Source organism: Argopecten irradians, chromosome 4 (genome assembly GCF_041381155.1).
Source record: "Argopecten irradians isolate NY chromosome 4, Ai_NY, whole genome shotgun sequence".
In the NCBI taxonomy this organism is placed as follows: domain Eukaryota; kingdom Metazoa; phylum Mollusca; class Bivalvia; order Pectinida; family Pectinidae; genus Argopecten; species Argopecten irradians.
In genome coordinates this window covers 43,300,014-43,324,025 of record NC_091137.1, presented here as the reverse complement: position 1 = coordinate 43,324,025, position 24,012 = coordinate 43,300,014, and the positions used below count along the sequence as shown (strand labels likewise).

The 24,012-nt window shown below is 33.4% G+C and overlaps 1 protein-coding gene and 1 long non-coding RNA gene across 2 annotated transcripts; one reads left to right on the top strand and one right to left on the bottom strand.

The window, feature by feature from the left end:
* The first annotated feature begins 3,859 nt into the window (after positions 1-3,859).
* Positions 3,860-13,665, top strand: LOC138321762 (long-chain fatty acid transport protein 1-like). Its single transcript, XM_069265705.1, has 10 exons — positions 3,860-4,137; positions 4,474-4,862; positions 5,506-5,655; positions 7,411-7,480; positions 7,935-8,136; positions 8,594-8,786; positions 9,354-9,494; positions 9,879-10,181; positions 10,535-10,681; positions 11,277-13,665. The coding sequence occupies exons 1-10, from the start codon at positions 3,899-3,901 to the stop codon at positions 11,432-11,434; spliced, it is 1,992 nt and encodes a 663-aa protein (XP_069121806.1). The 5' UTR covers positions 3,860-3,898; the 3' UTR covers positions 11,435-13,665.
* A 3,474-nt stretch (positions 13,666-17,139) lies between these two features.
* On the bottom strand, positions 17,140-23,789 carry LOC138321760 (uncharacterized). The gene is made up of 2 exons (XR_011208356.1): positions 23,399-23,789; positions 17,140-22,534 (listed from the first exon to the last, which is right to left on the bottom strand). It is a non-coding gene; the product is annotated as an uncharacterized lncRNA (long non-coding RNA).
* Positions 23,790-24,012: the final 223 nt, after the last annotated feature.

Sequence of the window (24,012 nt, the reverse complement as noted above, 5' to 3'; positions counted from 1 at the left end):
AAATAACAAGGATTACAACTCGGTTGCGAGATCGTGAATTTTGCAAAGCCGTAACTCTTTCATTTTTCAATATTTTCACACTATTTTTTGTCAAAATGTTTATATGTTAAGTATTTGATGTTAACTACACTTTTAATTGGTATTTGAGTGCACGTAAATGCCCGGGCGGTAGATATATGATCCCCGGGCGGTCTTGTATTGCAAATAACAAGATTACGAATGGGTTGCGAGATCGTGAATTTTGCAAAGCCGTAACTCTTTTCATTTTTCAATATTTTCACACTATTTTTTGTCAAAATGTTTTATATAATAAGTATTTAGCGGTTAACTACACTTTTAATGGTATTTGAGTGCAAGTAAATGCCCGGGCGTTAGATATATGTTCCCCGGGCGGTCTTATATTTGCAAATAACAAGATTACAACTCGGTTGCGAGATCGTGAATTTTGCAAAGCCGTAAGTCTTCTCATTTTTCAATATTTTCACACTATTTTTTGTCAAAATGTTAATATGTTAAGTATTTTGATGTTAACTACACTTTTAATGGTATTTGAGTGCAAGTAAATGCCCGGGCGGTCTTACGTTTGCAAATAACAAGATTACGAATGGGTTGCGAGATCGTGAATTTTGTAAAGCCGTAACTCTTTCATTTTTCAATATTTGCAAACTATTTTTTGTCAAAATGTTTATATGTTAAGTATTGAGCGGTTAACTACACTTTTAATGGTATTAGAGTGCAAGTAAATGCCCGGGCGGTAGATATATGATCCCCGGGCGGTCTTGTATTTGCAAATAACAAGATTACGAATGGGTTGCGCGATCGTGAATTTTGTAAAGCCGTAACTCTTTCATTTTTTAATATTTTCACACTATTTTTTGGCAAAATGGTAATATGTTAAGTATTTTGATGTTAACTATATTTTTAAATGGTATTTGAGTGCAAGTAAATGCCCGGGCGGTATATATATGTTCCCCGGGCGGTCTTGTATTTGCAAATAACAGGATTACAACTCGGTTGCGAGATCGTGAATTTTGCAAAGCCGTAACTCTTTCATTTTTCAATATTTTCACACTATTTTTGTCAAAATGTTTATATGTTAAGTATTTTGATGTTAACTACACTTTTAATGGTATTTGAGTGCACGTAAATGCCCGGGCGGTAGATATATGATCCCCGGGCGGTCTTGTATTGCAAATAACAAGATTACGAATGGGTTGCGAGATCGTGAATTTTGCAAAGCCGTAACTCTTTCATTTTTCAATATTTTCACACTATTTTTTGTCAAAATGTTTATATGTTAAGTATTTTACCTATTAACTACACTTTTAATGGTATTTGAGTGTAAGTAAATGCCCGGGCGGTAGATATGTGTTCCCCCGGGCGGTCTTATATTTGCAAATAACAAGATAACGAACGTGTTGCGAGATCGTGAAGTTTGTAAAGCCGTAACTCTTTCATTTTTCAATATTTTCACACTATTTTTTGGTAAAATGTTTATATTGTTAAGTATTTACCTGTTAACTACACTTTTTATTGGTATTTGAATGCAAGTAAATGCCCGGGCGGTAGATATATGTTCCCCCGGGCGGTCTTACATTTGCAAATAACAAGATTACGAATGGGTTGCGAGATCGTGAATTTTGTAAAGCCGTAACTCTTTTTCATTTTTCAGTATTTTCAAAACTATTTTTTGTCAAAATGTTTATATGTTAAGTATTTAGCGGTTAACTACATTTTAATGGTATTTGAGTGTAAGTAAATGCCCGGGCGGTAGATATGTGTTCCCCGGGCGGTCTTATATTTGCAAATAACAAGATTACGAACGTGTTGCGAGATCGTGAATTTTGTAAAGCCGTAACTCTTTCATTTTTCAATATTTTCACACTATTTTTTGTCAAAATGTTTATATGTTAAGTATTTACCTGTTAACTACACTTTTATTGGTATTTGAATGCAAGTAAATGCCCGGGCGGTAGATATGTGTTCCCCGGGCGGTCTTATATTTGCAAATAACAAGATTACGAACGTGTTGCGAGATCGTGAATTTTTGTAAAGCCGTAACTCATTCATTTTTCAATATTTTCACACTAGCGTTTGTCAAAATGTTAATATGTTAAGTATTTACCTATTAACTACTCTTTTAATGGTATTTGAGTGTAAGTAAATGCCCGGGCGGTAGATATGTGTTACCCGGGCGGTCTTATATTTGCAAATAACAAGATTACGAACGTGTTGCGAGATCGTGAATTTTTGTAAAGCCGTAACTCTTTCATTTTTCAATATTTTCACACTATTTTTTGTCAAAATGTTTATATGTTAAGTATTTACCTGTTAACTACACTTTTATTGGTATTTGAATGCAAGTAAATGCCCGGGCGGTAAATATATGTTCCCCGGGCGGTCTTACATTTGCAAATAACAAGATTACGAATGGGTTGCGAGATCGTGAATTTTGTAAAGCCGTAACTCTTTCATTTTTCAATATTTTCACACTATTTTTTGTCAAAATGTTTATATGTTAAGTATTTAGCGGTTAACTACATTTTTAATGGTATTTGAGTGCAAGTAAATGCCCGGGCGGTAAATATATGTTCCCACGGGCGGTCTTACATTTGCAAATAACAAGATTACGAATGGGTTGCGAGATCGTGAATTTTGTAAAGCCGTAACTCTTTCATTTTTTCAATATTTTTACACTATTTTTTGTCAAAATGTTTATATGTTAAGTATTTAGCGGTTAACTACATTTTTTAATGGTATTTGAGTGCAAGTAAATGCCTGGGCGGTAAATATATGTTCCCGGGCGGTCTTATATCTGCAAATAACAAGATTACGAATGGGTTGCGAGATCGTGAATTTTGTAAAGCCGTGACTCTTTCGTTAATGAATATTTTCATGCTATTTTTTAGATTAAGTATTTATTCGTTATGTATCTATCTGTAGACTATACTTTCATCGGCGTTTGAATGAAAATAAAAGCACACCGGATTTATACCTACAAATAACAAGATTACGCGCGCGGTTCGGTAGCGAGATCGCTAATTTAACGAAGCCGTACCGATTTCTTTTTTTTCTATAATTTCACACCTTTTTTCGACAAAATTATCTATATGCTATGTATCTATATGTAAACTATACTTTTAATGGTATTTGAGTGCAAGTAAATGCCCGGGCGGTAGATATATGTTCCCCGGGCGGTCTTATATTTGCAAATAACAAGAGGTTGCGACTCGATTGCGAGATCACAAATTTTGCGAAGCCACTACTCTTTCGTTTTTTTAATGTTTCCATACTATATTTAGGCTAATTATCTATATATAATGTATCTATCTGTAAACTATACTTTCAACGAAGTTTGGATGAAAATAAATGGTCTTTATATCTACAAATAACAACAATCAGGATTGCTTGCGAGATCGCTAAATTAGCGAAGCCATACCGCTTTCTTTTTTTCAATATTTTCACACTACTCTTTGGCCAAATTATGCATGTGTTAGGTAATTACATGTAAACTATATTTGCATTGGTGTTGGTATGCAAATTAAAGCCCGGGCGGTCTTATATCTACAAATAACAAGATTACGGCTCTTCACTGAGGTTAGGTTGCGAGATCGCGAATTTCGCGAACCCGTACTTCTTTCGTTTTTCAATGTTTTCATGCTATTTTTGGTCTAAATTATTAATACGTTAGTTATCTATCTGTATACTATACTTTTAATGGTGTTTGAATGAAAATGAAAGCCCGGGCGGTCAATATGGATTCCCCGGGCGGTACCGGGCTTTGCCGGGCGGTGCCGGGCTGTGCCGGGCGGTACCGGGCAGTACCGGGCGGTACCGGGCTGTAATTAGTACCGAAGTTGACATTCTAATACACCGGCGATAACTGTGATCGAGACCGATGTTAGGGTCAAAGTCTACCTTGACGATCGCGCGACTGGTGAAAGACGTCGCGTACTTTTTCATAGACAACATGGTATTGATTAAGTGTGCAGCGTTTTTTGGCCTGGGAGCTGTGCTCTCGTATGGCATGGGTCTATCTTGCTCCCTGACAACACTGGCGGTGTTCGCTGTTTACCTCGTTACGGGCGGTTGGCGTTTTACCTGGGTTGTGATTAATACTCTCCCACGAGACCTTAGGTAATGGTGTGCCTCATGCACATTTTGTTATTTTCAGTGCTATTTTATAAGCAAACAACTGCTATCACATTTTATATGAAACGGTTTCGTTTTAGCAATATGTTAGATGAAAAGCAGGAAAATTATGATAGAAAGTGGGCATCTTTAAATGCAGAGTTACCAAAAATAAAAGTCTGAAAACAACAAGCACTTATCATTCTTCTTAATGATGAAGAAGACCCTAGCACTTTCATAGATTTTTTCCTTTTTTTTTCTCTCCACACTTTTATAGAAAAATAATTAACGTTATTGATTTAGATGTTTTTTTTAAAACTATGAATCTTATTTGAATTTCAGGGGACTTTCGGTATTGCTGAAGACAAAATTTATAATTAGAGACCATTTAAAATCGGGAACAACAATAGCAAAATTATTTACGAAGTCTGCTAACAAGTATCCTAATAAAGCGTGCATCTTATTTGAGGATGAAGTGTGGACTTTCCAAGAGGTTGAGGCGTATTCAAACTCTGTCGCAAATTATTTTTATAATGCCGGATTTCAGAAAGGAGATGTTGTATCTATTTACATGGATAACAGACCACAGTACTTTTGTTACTGGCTAGGATTGTCAAAAATTGGAGTTATCTCGGCCTTAATAAATTATAACCTTCGCAAACAGCAGCTTACCCACTCCATTACAGCAGCCGAGTCAAGGGCAGTCATCTTCGGAAAAGAATTTGCTGATGGTAAAATATTTTTATCATGATAATGATGTTGTTAAAAATGTGATTACAGCATATAGTTAAATACTACAGAGTTTCATGTTTGATGTACCTAGTACTTATTCTACTAGAAATAAGCCTCCATTCATCAATAAGCCTCCTCACTTTTTATCATGTCTATTAAATTTGGGTAATTTCCAGCAACAAGGCCTCTCCCTTTTGTGTAATTGTATTTGGTTGTAACTTTGTTCTGAAAATTCTTTTTGTGGGAGAGGAGGGGGGGCTTATTACTGGTATATTATAGCATTTAGATGATTAAGTGATATGAAATATCTTTACAAAGGAACATTTATTCTAATATTAAAATTGAAATTTGTTTTGTAATAATAATATGAAGAAATCTGTGTGCTGTAATACAAAATATGGATTTGTTAATTAATTCAGGGAAATAGGAGACATAGTTTATTTGATTTCTTGCTATATTTAAAAAAAAAACACTCCAGAATTCTGAAAAATATTAAATAAAAAAATAGGCCTATATTCATCTAAGAAAAGAAAAGAAAGAAATAATTACATATTTATGAAGTTGCAATCCAAATCTATACATGTTAAGAATGATTCCATTACCGTAATTGTTATAGAAGAATGTCTTTTGTATTGTTTTTAGACATTAAGGAGGCAGTGCATGGTGTTGGAAGGATAAAACTGTACATCACAGGAACCAACAGTTCCGGCGATACATCCATGACATGCCTGGATCCAATACTACAAAAGAGTAACAAGTTTAATCCCCCCAGTGTTCCGGGGAAATTTAGTGGTGAGTTTCCATAATTTTAGTCACCTGAGACAAAGTCTCAAGTGACCTTTTCTTATCGCCTTTTGTCTGTCGCCGTGCATCGTATGTCTGTAAACAATTTACATTTTCGACTTCTTCTCCAAAACTGCTGAAGTAATTTCAATGAAATTTTGCACAAACCTTCTAAGGCATAAGGCCAATCAAAATTGTGAATTATATGTTCCCCACTCCCAAGGGGGCTGTGGAAGGGGCCAAAAGGGGTAAAATTTACAAAATTACAAAAATTTTCTTCTCCACTCACAGATGTGGTGGAATCAAATACATTGTAATTTTCATTGATTGAAAGGTCTTAAGGTCGTCCTTTACAAAAATTGTGAATTATATGACCCTAGGGTCTCTCGTTTCCCCCTGGGGAGGGGGTTTAGTTTACTATAGTTTATATAGGGAAAACACATTTTTGAGCATTATTTGATCATTTGTAAATAGGAAATGATTCAGATTTATCAGTATAAGATGGCCATTGAATCCTATTTAAAAAAAATTCATGACTGATTCCCAGGGGCCTAAGGGGCAGTGTCAAAAGGGGTCAAATAGGCTAAAATTTCAAAAATTTTCTTATGAAATTCTGGTAATGGTAGAATCATATACTCTTAATAGATGGAAATGTCTTAAGGTCCTTTACAAAAATTGTGAATTATATGACCCTGGGTTCTCATGTTTCCCCCTGGGGAGGGGGTCAAGTTTACTATAGTTTATATAGGGAAAACACATTTTTGAGCATTTTTTGCCCAATTTTCATACTTGTTTAGAATTATTAACCTGAGATAGCATTTTAATTTCATATCTATATTGGTCCTGACCGACCCCCTGGGGGCAGAGGGGGGTGGCCAAAAGGGGCAAATAGGCTAAACCTTCAAAAATCTTCTTCTTAAATTCTGGAAATGGTATAGTCAAATACTCTTTATAGAAGAAAAAGTCTTAAGGTGTTTTATCAAAATTGTGAATAATATGACCCTGGGGTCTCACGTTTCCCCTGGGGGAGGGGGTCAAGTTAACTTTAGTTTATATATGAAAAACACAAATTTATGAACATTATTTGCTCAATTTTCATAAGAAATGAGTCATACTTGATCAGAATTATTAGTCTGAGATATAGTACGTATTTTAACATCCATATCAGTCCTCGCTGACCCGCTGGGGGACCAGAAGGGCAGGGCCAAATAGGGTCAAAATGACTTAAAATCTCAAAAAATCGTCTGAGTTCACAGGTTTGATGGAAGCAAATACTCTTTATAGATTATGAAGTCAAATTTATAAAATCACTTTCAGACTTCAAGGGCCATTATATTAGTGTTTGTTTGTCTTTGTTTCATTCAAAAACAAACTCAGGTGACCGTTAAGGCCCATGTATGTAATTGACTTACAGAGCTTTGTACAGTTTGAGTCTAAGGGATTTCATCCAGTAACCTTTCAACTCAGTAATTTAGATGTCGTTGACCTATGACATTCTAATTTAAATTTCGTTGACCTCTATCTGACATGATATTGCACTTGTTTTAATTGATATTTTTGATAGAAATAACTGACAGCAAATCTTTAATGCAAAATATAAATTTTTTATTTCATTCATTTAATGACTACATGTATATGTTTAAACTCAATTTACTCTTTAACATGGAAATCTTAGTTTTACATAAAGTCCCGTTCTTACATATTGCAGAGCTATCTGCCCTTGGAAGGAGATACCTAATTTTAAATGTGTTTGATCTTTTTCAGAAAAATTATTTTTAGTGTTTACGTCAGGAACAACAGGTTTACCCAAAGCAGCTGTCATCACACACACCAGGTAATATCATGACTGGAGATTCTAGATTTATCCCCATTTTACAGACACTATAAATTATGTAACAAGACCTAAGTGATGTTTATGACAAGCAAATATTCATTGTTAGTTGAAGCTGCTGCTGTTTTTATTTGTGTGATGATGTTTGTACTTAAAGGATATTCACAATTATTTTTATTCAACCTTCATGAAATAGTCGTAAATACTTGTAAATTAAGGACCAATTCTTCTAGTTTACTGTATTCAATTTTGTAACAAGAAGTCAATGTTATTATTTGGGGTCATTGACATATTCTATAACATACAAAAACTTTTAACTCATTCACCCCTGAAGACACATTTAGGCTCTTCTAAATCAAAGACTAGACCAGTCCATTATGAACTTTCGAGGGTGAATGAGTAAAGTAACATTGAAGTATAGACAAAAAATGATAAACATTAATTGTGTTGTTGCCAGATTTTTCTACATGTCATTTGCGATTCAACAAATGTTCTGTCTGTCGGGGAAGGATACACTGTATACATCCCTGCCCCTCTACCACACCGCAGGGGGTATCCTGGGGGTGGGGCAGGTCGTACTAGGGGGTACAACCCTAGCCCTCAGACGTAAATTCTCCGCCAGCAAGTTTTGGGAGGACTGTGTGAGATACAATTGCACTGTGAGTAGGCTGTTGTTTATTTTGTCATTGATGTTGTCATTGAATAAATTTTCATTCTTAATTTTGTCAACAAACAAATTTTCACTGTGACTTAATTTTGTGACTTACAATTAAAATGTTCTGCTGTACTTCTAGTTTTGCAGCGATTTGTTTTCACAAATTTTAATCACATGCAAAAATAAGTTGGTTTAAATTAATTCTATTTTCGATAACCAATGAAATGGATGATTTGTAAATTTTGAATACAGCAGATATATTGATTCTATTAATAGATATTTCCATTCTTAATTAATGTACCTTGAAAACTTGTGCTATGTTCTGTCTTTATAGAAGGATTCACTTTTGTAGAATTACACATGTGTATTGGGCGCTGTAGTGGCAGAGACAAATGTTTTTACATTTTGAAGGCTGTCTATCTTACTCGCTGAACTTATTCGTAACTTTGATCATTTTGTAGGCTGCCCAGTACATTGGTGAGATTTGTCGGTACTTACTTGCTCAGCCGAATCGTAACTTTGATCGCCAGCACAAGGTGAGGCTTATGTTTGGTAATGGTCTACGACCTCAGATCTGGCAGGAGTTCCAGGATCGATTTGGTGTGGAGCAGATGGGAGAGTTCTATGGTGCAACGGAGGGCAACTGTAATACATGTGAGTGTATATCGACACTATACAGGTATTCTCCTTTTACATACTACAAAGTTATCTGCCCTTGCAGGTAGGTATCTTGATTTTGATATCATTTGTTTTTGAGAGAAAATTACTGGTGTGTTTGTTTTTCCCAAAAATATGATGTATTAGGCTTTCAGACACATGATGTTACCACAAATACCATCCCACAAGGGAAGATAACTCTATAATATCCAAACATAGAATAATATAGGCAAGTCATCCTAGCATGCCATAGGCCTAATATGAGGTAAAACACAATCAGAGAAAATCATCTGTTTGTAATAAAAAAACATGTTTCCTCATTTTAACATACCGGTGATCTGATTGCTTTTTAATTGAAATTAACTGATTCATGATGAAACATTTAGACATACCGGAATATTTCCTTATGTGACACTGAAGTTGAGAATTTATTTTTAAACACATCCTCAAGATGTTGTAACATGCAAACAACAAAGTGCATAATGGTATGTTATTTTTCACAGAGGTGATATTTTTGCGATTTTACCTGTATTGATATTGATTCCATTGTTTGTTGATTGGCAGTAAACCCAGACAATAAAGTCGGAGCTGTTGGCTTCACCACGATGATCGCACCATTCCTGTACCCTATCACACTTATACGCGTGGACGAACAGGGGGAGCACATGCGTGACCGAAATGGAGTGTGTATTAGGGCTAAACCAGGTAAATAAGTAACCGTTTCGTCTTTTTGTAAGAGTATTTTATTTCAAGTCTAGACATGACAGATCTACATTTCAAAACTAGGCCTTGAAAGTCCTTGTGAAGCCATATCTGATAACAACTTTATTGATCATTTTACCAGTTTTGTCATTATTTCAAAAACGAACAACTATTGTCCAGCTGGTTCAACAATCTTATTGTTGACCGTCAAATCTTTATTTTGTCTACAAAGTCAAGTATCTGATAGCAATAACCTTTACATCTGATGAACTCATTGAAAAACTGAAAAGAAAAAAAAAAATTGAATCGATGAAAACTGATGATTAAGTGTGATTAAGTAGACTTGATATTGTATTTCTACTTGATGTTTGATATTGTATGTTGTAGGTGAGCGTGGAGAGTTGGTAGGTAAGATAGTGAAAGGTGATGCTCTCCGAGAGTTTGATGGATACGTAAACAAGACAGCAACCAACAAGAAGATTTGTACCAGTGTTTTTAAGAAAGGAGATCTAGCCTTCCTGACGGGAGACGTGTTGATTATGGACGAGTTTGGCTACTTCTACTTTCAGGATCGTACCGGAGACACTTTCCGCTGGCGGGGAGAAAACGTGTCGACGATGGAGGTTGAGGCTGTGATCAGTAACATTGTCAAGCTTTGTGACTCAGTGGTGTATGGAGTTGAAATTCAAGGTAAAGATATTCTGATCTGTTAGATATAAATTGATAATTGTGATTTGGTCATTTAACAGAAAAAAAGACAGCAATAATAACATATCTTTAAAATCAAGTGTGATATCAAAAGTGATTTAAAAGTTTAGGATAATCATTATAAAATTAGTTGCCATTTTTATCAAAATCAGGAAAAATGTAGCTCATTAGATTTCAGATTTGCAGCATAATCACATGTTCAGTTTTGCATTTGCAGATGTCTTTTGTCATTTCATAGACTGCTTATTCCTCAATCTTTTTTGATGCAACCATATCAGTGTGGAAGAAATAATTTCAATTATGATATATATGAATATTTGTGTCAAACTATTCAGGCTTAGAAGGAAGAGCAGGAATGGTAGCTATCGAGGACCAGAATGACAACTTAGATCTACGTAACCTACATACAGAACTGCAGAAGTCTCTGGCCTCTTATGCTCGACCTGTGTTTGTACGACTTTTAAAGAATGTTGCTACTACAGGTAAGAAAACACTATATATTTGTTTCACTTTAATGCTTTGTAAAACTATAAAATGAAGTGGATCAGCACTGCTGTAGGTTATTCTTTACATTGAAAATTTATTACTTTGTAAAACTATAAAATGAAGTGGATCAGCACTGCTGTAGGTTATTCTTTACATTGAAAATTTATTACTTTTGAAACAAATTTTTGAGGATTGAGAAAATGTGTAACCTATAAATTAGCAAGAGATATGCTATTTTTAATGTTAACTGTTTTTGGTGTGCAAATTTTGGGCTGTGCACCTTACATAAAACTAATGTTACCTGTAATAAGAAAAAAAGAAAATGTTCATAAAACAGTAATAAGAAAAAAAGAAAATGTTCATAAAACAGATAATTCCAGTATAACTAACTATAGGTCCTTATTTAGAGATTATACCAATAAATATACTTGTAAATATTCCTTACACAGGGACACTCAAGCTGGAAACAAATTCAAAAAGTTATGCTACACATAGAATTATTCCTTTTTTAAAGTATACATGTTCTTCTAACCCATAGCCCTTGCTTTGAAAATTGTCCTATAAATGTAAATGTAAATATTCCTTATACAGGAACATTCAAACTGAAAAAAGTGGAGTTACGCCAGGAAGGCTTCGACCCCAACAAGATCAAGGACAGACTATTTTACATGAACTCAAAGAGTGGCAGCTACGAACCAATTACACCACAAGTTTATAGAGACATTTGTAGTGGTAAAATCCGCCTATAGAAACTGTGTATCATTTATCTATCTAGAGACTGACAATTCAAAAGTGTGTATTCAGGAAACACAACCTCTCATCATCATGCTCAAAGATTTGTGTTATTTTCTTGGATGAATTAGAATATGTACAAAATAGCTGGTTATTCTTGCGGGTCAAAATTATCTTAGTTTAGACTTAAATTGAGAAAATTAGATTTTGTTTTAAAATTTCTGTGATTTGGATATAAGGGTACATGTATTATTTCTAAAATTCATCCATTTCCCAATTTTTCATGTATCTTATCCTATAAAAAACACCTTATCCCAACCCTAAACTTACAGTGTACAGTTCAACGTATGAAAATATTTATATGATACATGTATAGAAGTAATAAGAAAGAAATCTTGACTGTGTTGCTTAAGATGCATTTTATCTTAGGTTTCAATGATCATTACAGTAATGAAGATTACATTTATTTTATCATAAGTTTCAATTATCATTGCGTTAATTAAGATGCATTTTATCTTAAGTTTCAATATCTTTAATATAGAGTGTTGAACTGTATAAACTTGATGTTTTTTTCTCTACAGGATAGTGTGTTGACTATTTATTGCTTATGTTCACAGCAGAGGTATTGACGCACAAGATTAGGTTCACTGATGAAGAAATGCATTGTTGTGATATTTAAGACTTATCATTATGCAGATTGCTTTTTCATTGAAATTTGAATTTATATCATCCCTACTATCATGTACATCAAATTTTAATTACACTTGAACCTCGTTAACTTGGACTTGTTTTACTCGTTAAGATTCTGCTCAAAGTGATTTGTTGTCCCGAACTCAATTTTTTCACAACATGTATATAGCACATTTAACTGAAATACTCGGATAATTCAAAGTTTACTTCAAGTGAACGAGGTTTCGACTATATGTACTGTAATTTAAAATGATTTCATTGTGTTCACATTCACATGTAATTATACATAATAGTCTGCTTATAGTAGTTAGTATAAATTGTTTATATACAAAATATGTACAGGGTATGTATATCTGTATTTCATAAATGTATTTCTGTAGAAATAGACGTTTTTTTTTTTTTAATTTTTTGACTAAAGATCAAAGATAATTGTAAGGTTTTATGAGTTAGAATCAAATATATTATTTTTCAATGATTATGTGTTGTAATTAAAGATAACAATTCGTGGAGACAATGAGAAACAAGCTGACTGAAATCTACACTATTGCAGTACGACTTTCCCAATTAAAGACAGATAGGTAAATCAAACATCTCGTTTTAAGCTGATATGGTGATATAGATACAGTTGAACCTGGTTAACTCAGAATTGCATAACTTGGAGACCTAAATTAATTTGAAATGTTTTGTTCTGATATATATATATATATTTATAACATACATATAGTTCTAAAAGACTTGATAAAAGAGGGGGGCAGCTTATTGTCAAGTGGGCTTACTGTTGGTAGTATACAGTAAACTGAATACAGTCTTTGATTGTGTTGTCTCGTCAACTTTGAGTTAAAGAGGTTTGACTGTATTTACTAGTTGTTTAAAATATTGTTTGGTATGTATATGTGCAATTTATAATTGTACTGCACATATATATCATACTTTTATTTAGATGCGTTTATTTTTTGTGTGTGCATACATATCATGTTTTACTGTATGTCATGTGTGTGTATGTATATGTATATGTATATTAAGTGTGTATAAATGTTTGCCTTGTATGGTATATATTTAACTGTACTGTCAACCTCTATAAAGACTACCCATGGCTTAAAAAAAGTGTTCGCTATAGCTAAGTGGTCTTTATACACAGGTAGTTTTTGTTGAAATAAGTTTTTTGAACCCCAAGACAGTGATGATTTAGAAGTTAGTTTTTATAAAGAGATGGTCGCTAAAGTAGATTTTACTGTTAAAGAATATTGCTGAATATATTCAGAGCTATCTTCCTGAAGTTTATTCACAAATGTGTACACCATGTTGTCATTTTGAATTCGATGGCCTTGTTTTTCTTTATATTTATTAAATTAGCTCCAAAGATACTCTTTGTCAAGAAAAATATGTACTACAAAGGTAGTGTATCTCTTTTACAGTATTATCACATAAAAACAATTCTATTCATGTATTCAATTTTCCAAGCATTCCGTTTAAGTGATGTAATTATATTCAAGTATTTATTAGCTCACCTGGTCCGAAGAACCGAGGTGAGCTTATGCCATACCGTGGCATCCGCCGTCCGTCGTCTCCGTCCTCAACAATCAACTTCTTCTCCATAACCGCTGGTCGGATTTCAACAAAATTTGGCAGGTAGCATCCTTATTGGCTACGCACTGAAAATTTTACAAATGATGGGGCTGACCTCCCAGGGGCCTGAGGGGCAGGGTCAAAAGGGTTCAATTTGGCTATTTCCATATAAACGACTTCTTCTCTGAAACTAAGCATGGGATAGCACCCATAATGCAATGGAAGCATCCTTATAGGGTGGGGATTCGAAATTGTACAAATGATGGGGCTGACCCCCTGGGGCCTTAGCGGCGGGGTAAAAAGGGGTCAATTTGGCTATTTCCATATAAACGACTTCTGAAACTAAAGCATGGAATAGCACTCATAATGCAATGGTAGTATGCTATAGGTTGGGGATTCAAAAATGTATTGTACAAATGATGGGGGCTATGACCCCCTGGGAGCCTGAGGGGCAGGGCCAAAAAGGTCAATTAGGCTACTATTTTCATATGAATTACTTCCTCTCTGAACCTATGTATTGGATAGCATATTTGTATGGTATCAATAGCATTATTAACAAATTTTGTAGTCAATTTTGCTAATTTTTCTAATTGTAAGAGTTTGTGATAATTACTAAAAACAAAACCAGGTGAGCGCTATAGGCCCTCTGGGCCTTTTGTTGGTCATAAATTCAACAGAAAAAGTCTAAAAACTTTGATATACAAATGTGTAATGGATAAAAAAATAAGAATAATTATTTTATAAATGTTTAGTGTGAAACTAAATGGCAGGATGCATTAATTGAATTTAGAAGAACTAGAAACATTGTGTTAGTATCAATGGTATGAGAAGTTTCTTTCTTATAGACTTGCAAGATATTAAAAAGACAAATATAAGGGAAATTGTACCATACAAATACAAGTGAGAACTTGATATTAACAGAAACATTACAATAACTTAAGAAAATGAAAACATGACAATAGCAGAATTAGGAGAGTTAAGGAGAAGTGAATTTGATATTAACAGATATATGAAAATAACTGAAGAAATGAAAACATGACAATAGCAGAAATATGGAGAGTAAGGGAGAAGTGAATTTGATATTAACAGATATATGACAATAACTTAAAAAAATGAAAACATGACAATAACAGAATTATGGAGAGTTAAGGAGAAGTGATATCTTGATATTAACAGAAATGTGAAAAGAACTTACAATTGAGAACTTGATATCATCAGAAATATGACAGTATGACTTAGAAGTGACAACAATTTGACATTAACAGAAATATGACCATAACTGAGAGTGAGAACTTGACATTAACAGAAACATATCAATTACAATCTAATTTACTCACCAACAAAATCAATTTAGATATACCAACAAAATCAATTTAGATATACCATATAAAAGAAAGTCAACCCATTGTTTATGAACTCCATGGCACATATTTAAACTACCTCATTCACTTGTAGTCTTTTGATCCTATCCAGTCATAGGCAATACATACTTTACCCATAAACTTACTAACGATCATTACAAGTCAATGATATGTGTGTGTGTGTGCCATGTTGTGTTCTCTGTGCAAATTATCTTGGTGTCTCAACATTTTGAATACATATTAGAATATTTCTGATCTTTGTTGATATTAGTGTATTGTTTTCATTGTCCCAGCGTTGTTGGTAAAATAGAAGATGTCTTTCTTCCTATCACTACTTGAATGATTATCATGATATGGCTGTTATTTAATTTACGTAAGATAATGAAATGATCACCCTATCATTTGTGGGAGTGGTTTGAAAGTGTGGTCCCTGTTAAAACATACATATTTTCCATCTTAAAGATGCTCCACAGTTGACAAATGATATTTTTTCACTTTCAAAAACACGAGCAGACGATTAAGTGTTTTTCTTCAGTTACAAAAGTTACTTACTTTACACCATTACCACCATTGGAAAGCTTGAGCTTCTAATTTTACTTCAAGTTAAAGTGACAAAAAAAAATTAATAGCATCCCAGAAAAAATCTGTGACACTATATCCTATATGGAATTAAGTACTGATTGCGCATGCACTAAGGGCAAAATAAATAATTTTAAATTATTTTTTGTGTTAATTAAACATTTATATACACGATTAAACAACAATTATTGTTCAAGTGATTAATATAATTTATGCTCTGTCAGCGGTGGAGCATCTTTAATTGTTTTAGCTTATTTCATTGTAAAATCCTTTGTTGTATTGCTATTGTTTAAATCATGATTTTACTACTGAATACCAGTATTTGGATATTTCCAGGGAAGTTTCTGTTTGGGCATAAGATTTGAATGTTGCAACTTTTTTTGGGTGTGATCAACTTTAGTGTAAGTACAGTATATTAATTATATGTCTTTTTTAAAATAAAGATATCAGTAAAAAATATACATTTACTCCTTTTTTTAGAGAAATTCTTACAATGTCAATTGCAAGTTATCTTTACAAAGTCAGCTTGGAAAAAGAGAAAAGATAACATCCCAAATTTAGTTGCCTTTTATAATCATACAATTGGTAGATGCGTACCGGTATATAATTTTAACATCCTATGTGGAGTCAACAACCGCAAAAAATACACAAAATCAACAGATAGCAAAGAGGATAATTTTGATATTTGCAAGCTTAAAAATTTGTGGTTGTGATAGATGTACCTTTAAACTTATAGCTTGTATATATTCATACATTCACAAAACGATATGCACAGTGGAAATTTTCGTGACCAAGTGTCCCTGGCGTACTTAGCAGTGTCAATTTCTACATTATTTTAGTTAAATTTGTTTCTTCCAGAGACAATCATTCAGTAATATACTACATTAATATTTTGAAAAAAAAAATTGCCTATTTTCCCAAAAATAGTAGTAAGAAAGATATTTTTCAAGAAATGACAGTAAGAATGTTTGTTTACTAACCAGGAAGTGCCATGATGGCTTAAATTGATGGTTAAAATGCTCCAATTTATTGTCTTTAGTACTTCATCTCTTGGTAGTGAATTCAAAACTTGTGTGGGTGCACACATGCATTTGCCAGATTAACTTACCACATATAAGTGGTTTCTCTCCTGGTACTCTGGTTTTTCCTAAAAACTCCTAAACTTTGTATGTCCTTATATAACCCTGGCTGTTAATAGGATGTTAAATTCAAGGAAACAAAAGAAACATACTAATATGGATCTATAAGGGTGCTTTAATTTATGTGGTACAACCAATTGGACCACAAGTGTATTTGTAAATAAAAAAGTACTTATTTAAAGTATAAATCGTGATGGACCTACAGGTTTTGATACAGGCCTACGAGGGCTTTGTCAAGACTCGTCTGAAAACAATTTAAAATCACCAAGTCTGTCAGTAATATACAAATGAACAACTAGGTCCAACCATATTAACGAAAATGGCCCAGATTTATATTGCAGAGCCCAACATCTAATTAATTGACCGAAAAAAGGAAAAGAATAAAAATAAATCTTCATCACTTTAATGTCACTCATATCATCATATAATATGATAAACAGTATTTCAATAGCAATATTGGATGTTGGTTACAGATTACACATAAACATGATACAAACTACATATAGAGATAAACAAATGACAGTCGTTAGAAGTAATATATAAATTTTAACTTAATATCCAAATTTCATCTGCTCTCGCTTTCTTATAATTGAATATACAATACGATAAATCAAAAATATATTCATTAGTGTCTGATCATTTCGATTTCTGCACAGTGTAAAATACATGCATAACATGATAGTCGACTGGTCAGCCAATTATTATCAATGTTATTTTGTTTACTGTCAACGCGACGTAATGTTTCAAAAGTGTCTCGTCATGCAATACTTTCAACATTGTTGAAGTACCAGTAAGTGTGAAAGTGAAAACTTATTTTAAGTTAACTGACTAGCTCAGTGAAAGTAGTACATTCTATTTAGACAAATTATATACAAGTACAAAATAATGTACTTGAAATTTTCACGAATTTATGAAGCACATTTTATTTTTCAAGTTTATCTACCAATTTGGATTAAAAAGAATAAAGATTTTCATACATGACACTTCCACTCTAACAATGATAAATGTATTATAATTCTGAATATCAATTCATACAGAAAAAGAGATCAAACATTTATAGTTTTAACACAGGTGAAGAAATAAAATTACATTTCATAAGTTACAGTTTACAATTTTTTGTATAAGAAGAAAGGGGTGTGGCGAAAGGTTCATTTGGTGATCAGTCAATAGGGGGCGTGGCCGGGGTTTGATTCAATGTGGATGCCTTATTATTCTCCGCCGTTGACTGTATGGTGGGGTTGCCCAATGATGCAACATGGTTGCATGGCTGAATACTACCAGAAATCAGAATATAATGTCAGTACCTTTGGACTTCAACAACAGTGTCATATTGACACAGATTGATTATTTAATTTGGAATATTTTGAATGTTGTCAAGTCATATTTTCAATAAATAAATAAAACTCACCAAGGCATTTTGGCGATAGCCTTACAACATTTTATATTATATATTTAAGGATTTTCGATGGCATAATTTAAGAAACTGATAAAGAGATTGAATTTTTATAGATTTTATGTACTTTTTAATCAGGATTCATTCTAAAATATTGAGGAAATGATGTGAATATTTAGGAGTATGGAAGTCTATGGTAGTTACGTACCTGACAACAGCATGTACAAGATTTGAACAATTGGATTTGAATAAGTTGACTCATTCACCCCTGTAGACACATATGGGCTCTTCTAAATCAGAGACTAGACTAGTCCATTATGAAATTCCAGGGATGAATGAGTTAAGGATGTACCCCTCTGAGAAGTCAAAATTTTCTTGTATTAAACTTTTTTTCTCATACAGATTTTTGGAAATTGGAGTTCATACCATAAAAGAAAATGGAAGTAAAATCATATGTCCGTGTGCTCGTTTTTAAGCTATTGTCACTCAAAGATACCTTTGATTTAATGGGAATTTTGCTGTTTTTACCATATACACAAGAGATTACAGACATAATTTCTTAATGAGGTGTTTGATATGTATGGATGTTTGTAGAATTTATTTTCTAGTAGTTTTCTTTAAAAATATACCAGTTTTGATTAATAAGACTTATAACTTTTCTCAGAATAACAACATATGCTACCCCTACCCCTTAATTTTGAGCTACAAAATGCACCATTTTCAGCCATTTTTGCCAAATTAAACCCTTTATAGAAAAAGTTCTGGTATTAAACTTTTGTTAATATTTTGCATCTTAGACGGGAAAGTGTTATTCTTTCTAAATCAGGCAAAAAATGGGGGGTCCGTGCCCTTACTTTATTGCCCCATTTGAATATTTGTTATTTTTCAGTATTTTAGAGTAAAAACCAAAATTGCTCAAAATACCATTTAATGTAAAGATTAAAGTGACAAAAGGGTATCATTTCCCATATTAGTGCTCAATATTTTAATTACCACGAACCAAGTAAAGATTTACAGCAAAAATTAGCTCGATACAGCTAAAATTGCTGGCGGGGTGATGACAGTAAAAAATTGTAAAACTGTTGCTCTACTCAAAGCGAAAAAAAGACACAATTTCAAAATGGCCACCAAATGGGCCATTTCTTAAAATCACTATATAAAAAAGTCTACTTAAAATAGAAATGTAATTTTTTGACAAAATTGGCAGCTTGCTACAGATGTTGATAAATTGTATTTGAAAATCTTCTTTGATCTTTGTTGAAACGATACTTCAACAGGACTGAAACCTCAGAAGAATACATCCTTAAGGTAACCATTTGAAGATTTGAATTAATCAGGTACTGTATATTAATATTTAAGCAAGGAACTTTAAAGGAAAAAAATAACATCTAAATTATAAAAAGCTCAAGTATGGAATAGAGCATGTTTACTGGAAAACAAATCCCTGCTCACAAAAAAAATATCCATTTCCACAGAATCATCAGTTTCAAAGTAACAGTAGTAAATACAATAATTGTTCACAAATGCTTAATTTAGTTTGAACATTCTATAAAAATTGAAAAATAATTTTTAACGTTATGGGAAATGGATCAATAAATAAAAGGGAAAAAATATGGAAAGCATGAACATCTACAACATTTTCTTATTGGTACGTATTTAAATGTCATCACAAGCAAACATTTCATTATATAGCTACCACATTTAATAAATGATTCGGAGATAAATAAAATATATATCTTTGTTTTAATGTGTAATGATGAATTTAGCAGTTAATGAATGATGCATTAATATTTTGACTCTTCACCATTTAAAAAAAACTTATCATCAGAACTTGAGGCCACAGTTGCCAAGGCAGATGTTGGATTTTTATACTTTTAAAGATGCTCATTTGAACAATAATTGGTGTTTAATCGTATATATAATAGTCTAATTAACACAAAAAATAATATAAAATGATTTATTTTGCCTTTGGTACATGCGCAATCAGTACTTCATTCCATATAGGATATAGTGACACTGAATTTTTTCAAGATGCAATTAATTATTTTTCATATTTTTAACTTGAAGTAAAATTAGAAGCTCAAACTTTTCAATGGTGGTAATGGTGTAAAGTAAGTAACTTTTGTAACTGAAGAAAAATACTTAATCGTCTGCTCCTGTTTTTCATAGTGAAAAAATAACATTTGTCAGCGGTGGAGCATCTTTAAAGAAACCCTTGGAACACAATCCTTAACTCATCGTTCTGATGTACATCTAACGAGACTAACCCTTTTGTAGAAATGCTATATGATTGTCACCTAAAGATAAAAAGATAAAATGATACCGGGTATATCTGAATCACAAGTCTTATGTTTCAGGTTTTTTTTGTATACAAGAAATTTAAAAAACTGCTTCAGTATCACAAAAATATTACAAACTGCTAAGAACCTTCAGTAAATTAACCCCAGGTACTATGTAACACTATTTCTGTCACTATCCATATTGCTATTTACTAAATGGAAGAATGAAATTTCTTATCACTTATCAAGATTTTTTTTACTGAATTTGCAAATAATCACAGAGTTATCTACCCTTGCAGGAACTTATTGATAGTGATTTTACATGTGGCTGGCAGTGTAACAGCTCATTTTTTTGAGGAAACGATGCAAGTTTCATTCACAAAATAATGATTTTATATTGGATACTTGTCCACAAGGGAGGTAACTCTGCAATATGCAAAGATGGAATTAGAAGCACATTGTGTATCCAGGCTTATCTCATTCATCCCTGAAGACACATTTAGGCTGTTCTAAATCAAAGACTAGTCCATTATGAAATTCCAGGGATGAATGAGTTAAGGATGTACTCATCTGAGAAGCCAAAATTTTCTTGTGTCAAACTTTTTTTCTCATATAGATTTTTGGAAATAGGAGTTCATAACCATTTCAATGTCTGGTGAAAGTTTTTTTCAACTGCACAAGTTATAACGTAAGCTATAATACTGAAAAATCAGGAAGATCAAGGCCCACTAAATAAATGACCAACCAGGGTATCAGACTCTACCACAAGTCAGCAAGGGCCCCACTAAATAACCGACCAACCAGGGTATCAGACTTTACCACAAGTCAAGGAGGGCCCCACTAAATAACTGACCGTATCAGACTCTACCACAAGTCAAGGAGGGCTCCACTAAATAACTGACCCTCCAGGGTATCAGACTCTACCACAAGTCAAGGAGGGCCCAACTAAATGACTGACCCTCCAGGGTATCAGACTCTACCACAAGTCAAGGAGGGCCCGACTAAATGACTGACCCTCCAGGGTATAAGACTCTACAACAAGTCATGGAGGGTGACTAAATGAATGACCGACCAGGGTATCAGACTCTACTGCAAGCAAGTCCCTGTCAACATACAATATGCACATTAAAACATTTCAAACATCTTGATGCAGAGCCCTTGTTAGTAATTACACTGTAAAAAGATTAATATATTACTGTTTTGCTTCAATTGCTAGCATCAAATAAAGTGTATACTCTTTATAAGTACATCCTGGACACTTTTTAAGCATCTGACGATCTGACAAAATTACCATTGACACATTTTGATAAATATGGCAGGCATACAGTTTTAAAATAGTCAGAGACCCACGGTTGATTGCAAAATGCTACATTACATTTACCAGTACACATGTTTCTTACACTTGATAAGTGTATCTTTGAATTAGTATGGGAGACTGGCTGATAGTAGGATGTTACACTAATAAAACCAACGTATCTTAATTCAATCAACCATGACTCTTTGATGACGACAGTTAAAAGGATTCAAAAGATAATATAAATTTCATACATGCACCTTAACACAACAATTTAAAGTCGCCATAGCATTAGATATACATGTACATATACATTGGACATAAACTGTCGGTCTTTTTAAATATCATCAATTGAAGTGGACAATGTCTTTGGAACTCTTTTGGTATGATATCACAAGGATGATGATGGTTTTACACTTGAGTTTCATCTTGATAGGAAAGAGTTTTTCTGGAATTGTTCTAAGAACAATTTTATCTTTAAGACATACATGAAGACAAATAACTCTAGAAATACCCAATTAGAAGAAGATGCAACCTTCATTATGTCTTCAGGACAAATACTAAGGTGACGTTTGGTAGTCTGCCGAACAGGATAGTGAATGTATTCAAAAGTTTGAGCCGTTGCTACAATCATCAATGGACCATGATCAATGGGACACGATCACTGGACCATGTCAGTAACGGGATGGCAACCAGACTATCCACATCCAATGGTATAGTCCAGCAGGTAAATGGTGATATGGAAGCTAGATGATAATTTGATGATCAAGATTCTCTCTTCACATTTTCCCTGCAGATCGGACAGTCACCTTTCCTCTACAATGAAATAAAAAACGTTTTGACATTTTCTTATTTTTATATAACATCTTTGTTTTTCAGGGAGATTTGTGTCATCAAAAAATAACATTCACACCTGAGTGACCTCCCCTTTATAGACCAATACAAAACAGATTCACCATGCATTTATCAACACAGATTGGTGGTGCATAAGGAGATATGTTTAATAAGGTTTTGAAACCTTCCCTTAAACTACTACATGGCAGACATTTTGATACAAATCTTTAACAAGTTATCTACACACTTATGTAGGTACATATGACACAGCAAGATTTTGAGACTTCCCCCCAAACTACTACACAACAGACATATTACTATTAACCTTTAACCATTTATCCATACAATTATGGTGGTACATTTGACACAGTATGGTTTTGAGAGCACCCCCACAACTACTGCACAACAGACATATTGATACAAACTTTTGACCAGTTTAATACCGATATCTATACAATTTTGGTGGTATATGCATGTATGGAGACACAGTACAGTATTTAAACCTCCCCTTAACTACTACACAACTGAAATATTGCTACAAACCTTTAGTCATTTATCTACACAATCATTGTGGTATATAAATATGACATAGTACGGTTTTGAAACCTCCCCCTAACTACTACACAACAGACATTTATGCAAACCTTTAACCTGTTGTCTATAAAATTTTGGTGATACAAATGGAGACGTGGTAAGGTTTTGAGACCTCCCCCTAAATACTACACACAACAGGCATTGATACAAACCTTTAACTAGTTGTCTATACAATTTTGGTGATACGTATGGTGACATGGTAAGGTTTTGAGACCTCCCCCTAACTACTACACAACAGACATTGATACAAACCTTTAACCAGTTGTCTATACAATTTTGGTGATACATATGGAGACATGGTAAGGTTTTGAGACCTCCCCCTAACTACTACACAACAGACATTGATACAAACCTTTAACCAGTTGTCTATACAATTTTGGTGATACAAATGGAGACATGGTAAGGTTTTGAGACCTCCCCCTAACTACTACACGACAGACATTGATACAAACCTTTAACCAGTTGTCTATACAATTTTGGTGATACATATGGAGACATGGTAAGGTTTTAAGATTTTCCCCTAACTACTACACGACAGACATTGATACAAACCTTCAACTAGTTGTTTATACAATTTTGGTGATCCAAATGGAGACATGGTAAGGTTTTGAGACCTCCCCCTAACTACTACACAACAGACATTGATACAAACCTTTAACCAGTTGTCTATACAATTTTGGTGATACATATGAAGACATGGTAAGGTTTTGAGACCTCCCCCTAACTACTACACAAACATTGATACAAACCTTTAACATTGTCTATACAATTTTGGTGATACAATGGAACATGGTAAGGTTTTGAGACTAACTACTACACACAGACATTGATACAAACCTTTAGTTGTCTATACAATTTTGGTGATA